This window comes from Gekko japonicus, unplaced genomic scaffold (genome assembly GCF_001447785.1).
Source record: "Gekko japonicus isolate JY-2015 unplaced genomic scaffold, Gekko_japonicus_V1.1 scaffold3439, whole genome shotgun sequence".
Taxonomy (NCBI): domain Eukaryota; kingdom Metazoa; phylum Chordata; class Lepidosauria; order Squamata; family Gekkonidae; genus Gekko; species Gekko japonicus.
In genome coordinates, this window is record NW_015164763.1 from 62,313 (window position 1) to 63,900 (window position 1,588).

Here is a 1,588-nt window from a genome sequence, read left to right on the forward strand (position 1 = left end):
AATCAATCAATCAATCAATAGACCTTTAATGGCATATACAACATTAAAATCAGAGACAGTACATGACACAATCAGCTAAAAGTCTGAGATAATTATAAAATCATAAAACGGAGTTTCCCACGTTTTTCACTCTTATCACATCAACTAAAAAAATTGGCCACTGCCACAGTAATCTCTACTGTTGTATCATTCAATAGAATTTGACATTTTATTTTATTAGGAAGGTGATGTGCTTTCTGTTGTGTTGGGTATGGCCTGCCAGGTGAAAGTTGGCAGCCGCAGCACAAGGGAGCGTCCAGAAATTCGCAGGGAAAACATTTTTGGCCCTGATCCAACACACACACACATCTTAGCTGTGTTTTCACTACAAATCGGCATTAAAAATAAAATCTTGTTCCCTGAAGAAGGCTTCCTGGATTGGTGTGGTTTCAGTTATGTGAGACTCCACATGACTTTGAAACCCGGTTTTGCTTTGTTTTAAATAAATCTGTTTCTTTTCTGCTCGTGTACGAATGCTTCTGTGGGAAAGATGATGGGAGTCTGTCCCGCTTTCCCTGCCTGACCTTATCCACCTCATGAATTAGAGAAGACTTGGTGACTGTCGATGATTCTCGTGTGCAGCTAGTGTATTCATTTCTGTTATTTCCCCTGAGCAGAGCTTGTTTCATAGTCCGGCTGCCCATGCAGAGGCTGTTTATCTGCTTCGTGCCATCCCCATCTTCTGCTGCATGTCTCCCGGGTCTGAGTGGTGGTTGTGCTTTCCTGCTCCTAATAAACCGCTCGGCTCCTGTCGTAGGATATGCCACTGTGAAGGAGACGAGGAGAGTCCTCTGATCACTCCATGCCGCTGCACGGGGAGCCTCCACTTTGTCCATCAGGCCTGTCTGCAGCAGTGGATCAAGAGCTCAGATACCCGGTGCTGCGAACTCTGCAAATACGAATTCATCATGGAAACCAAAGTGAAACCTTTACGAAAAGTAGGTGCAGGAAATGGTTTTCAAATGCCTTTCATTCCTAGGAAAACGAGACATCACTGCTTTCCTTGTCAGCTCACAGGGCCCTTTCACGTATATCTTAAAAGATATACGCTACACACATTACCCAGTGCTGTACATCTTTTGGTGTAGTGGTTAAGTGTGCAGACTCTAATCTGGGAGAACCGGGTTTGATTCCCCACTCCTCCACTTGCACCTTCTGATGTGACCTTGGGTCAGTCACAAGCTCTGGCACAGCTGTCCTTGAAAAAGAGCCGTTTCTGTCAGAGTTCTCTCAGCCCCACCCACCTCACAGGGTGTCTGTTGTGGGGAGGGGAAGGGAAAGGAGTTTGTAAGCCGCTCTGAGACTCCGAGTGAAGGGCGGGGTATAAATCCAATCTCTCCCTTCTTCTTTGTCTTCTTCTTTGTGTCCACATGGTACAGAGCTGCACCTCAGCTCTGAACAGGTAAGTCCAAATATACGTTTCACTCCACCTCACTGATTGAAGGAAACTTCCAATTGCGATTCTACGGATAGCCAGTTTTCTCTGCATTTCAATTAATTTTTTAGCAAGAATCGCTCCTCTCTTGGGTGGTAACTCCCATAGAACGTA

The 1,588-nt window shown here is 45.3% G+C and overlaps 1 protein-coding gene across 3 annotated transcripts in view; it reads left to right on the top strand.

Moving 5' to 3' along the window:
- LOC107109129 (E3 ubiquitin-protein ligase MARCH8-like) overlaps positions 1–1,588 on the top strand; it is a 37,840-nt gene that overhangs the window by 22,031 nt on the left and 14,221 nt on the right. For all 3 annotated transcript variants that reach the window (XM_015409702.1, XM_015409704.1, XM_015409703.1), the window contains one exon: positions 797–977. In XM_015409702.1, the coding sequence (XP_015265188.1) occupies positions 797–977 (181 nt within the window). The remainder of the gene's footprint in view (positions 1–796; positions 978–1,588) is intronic.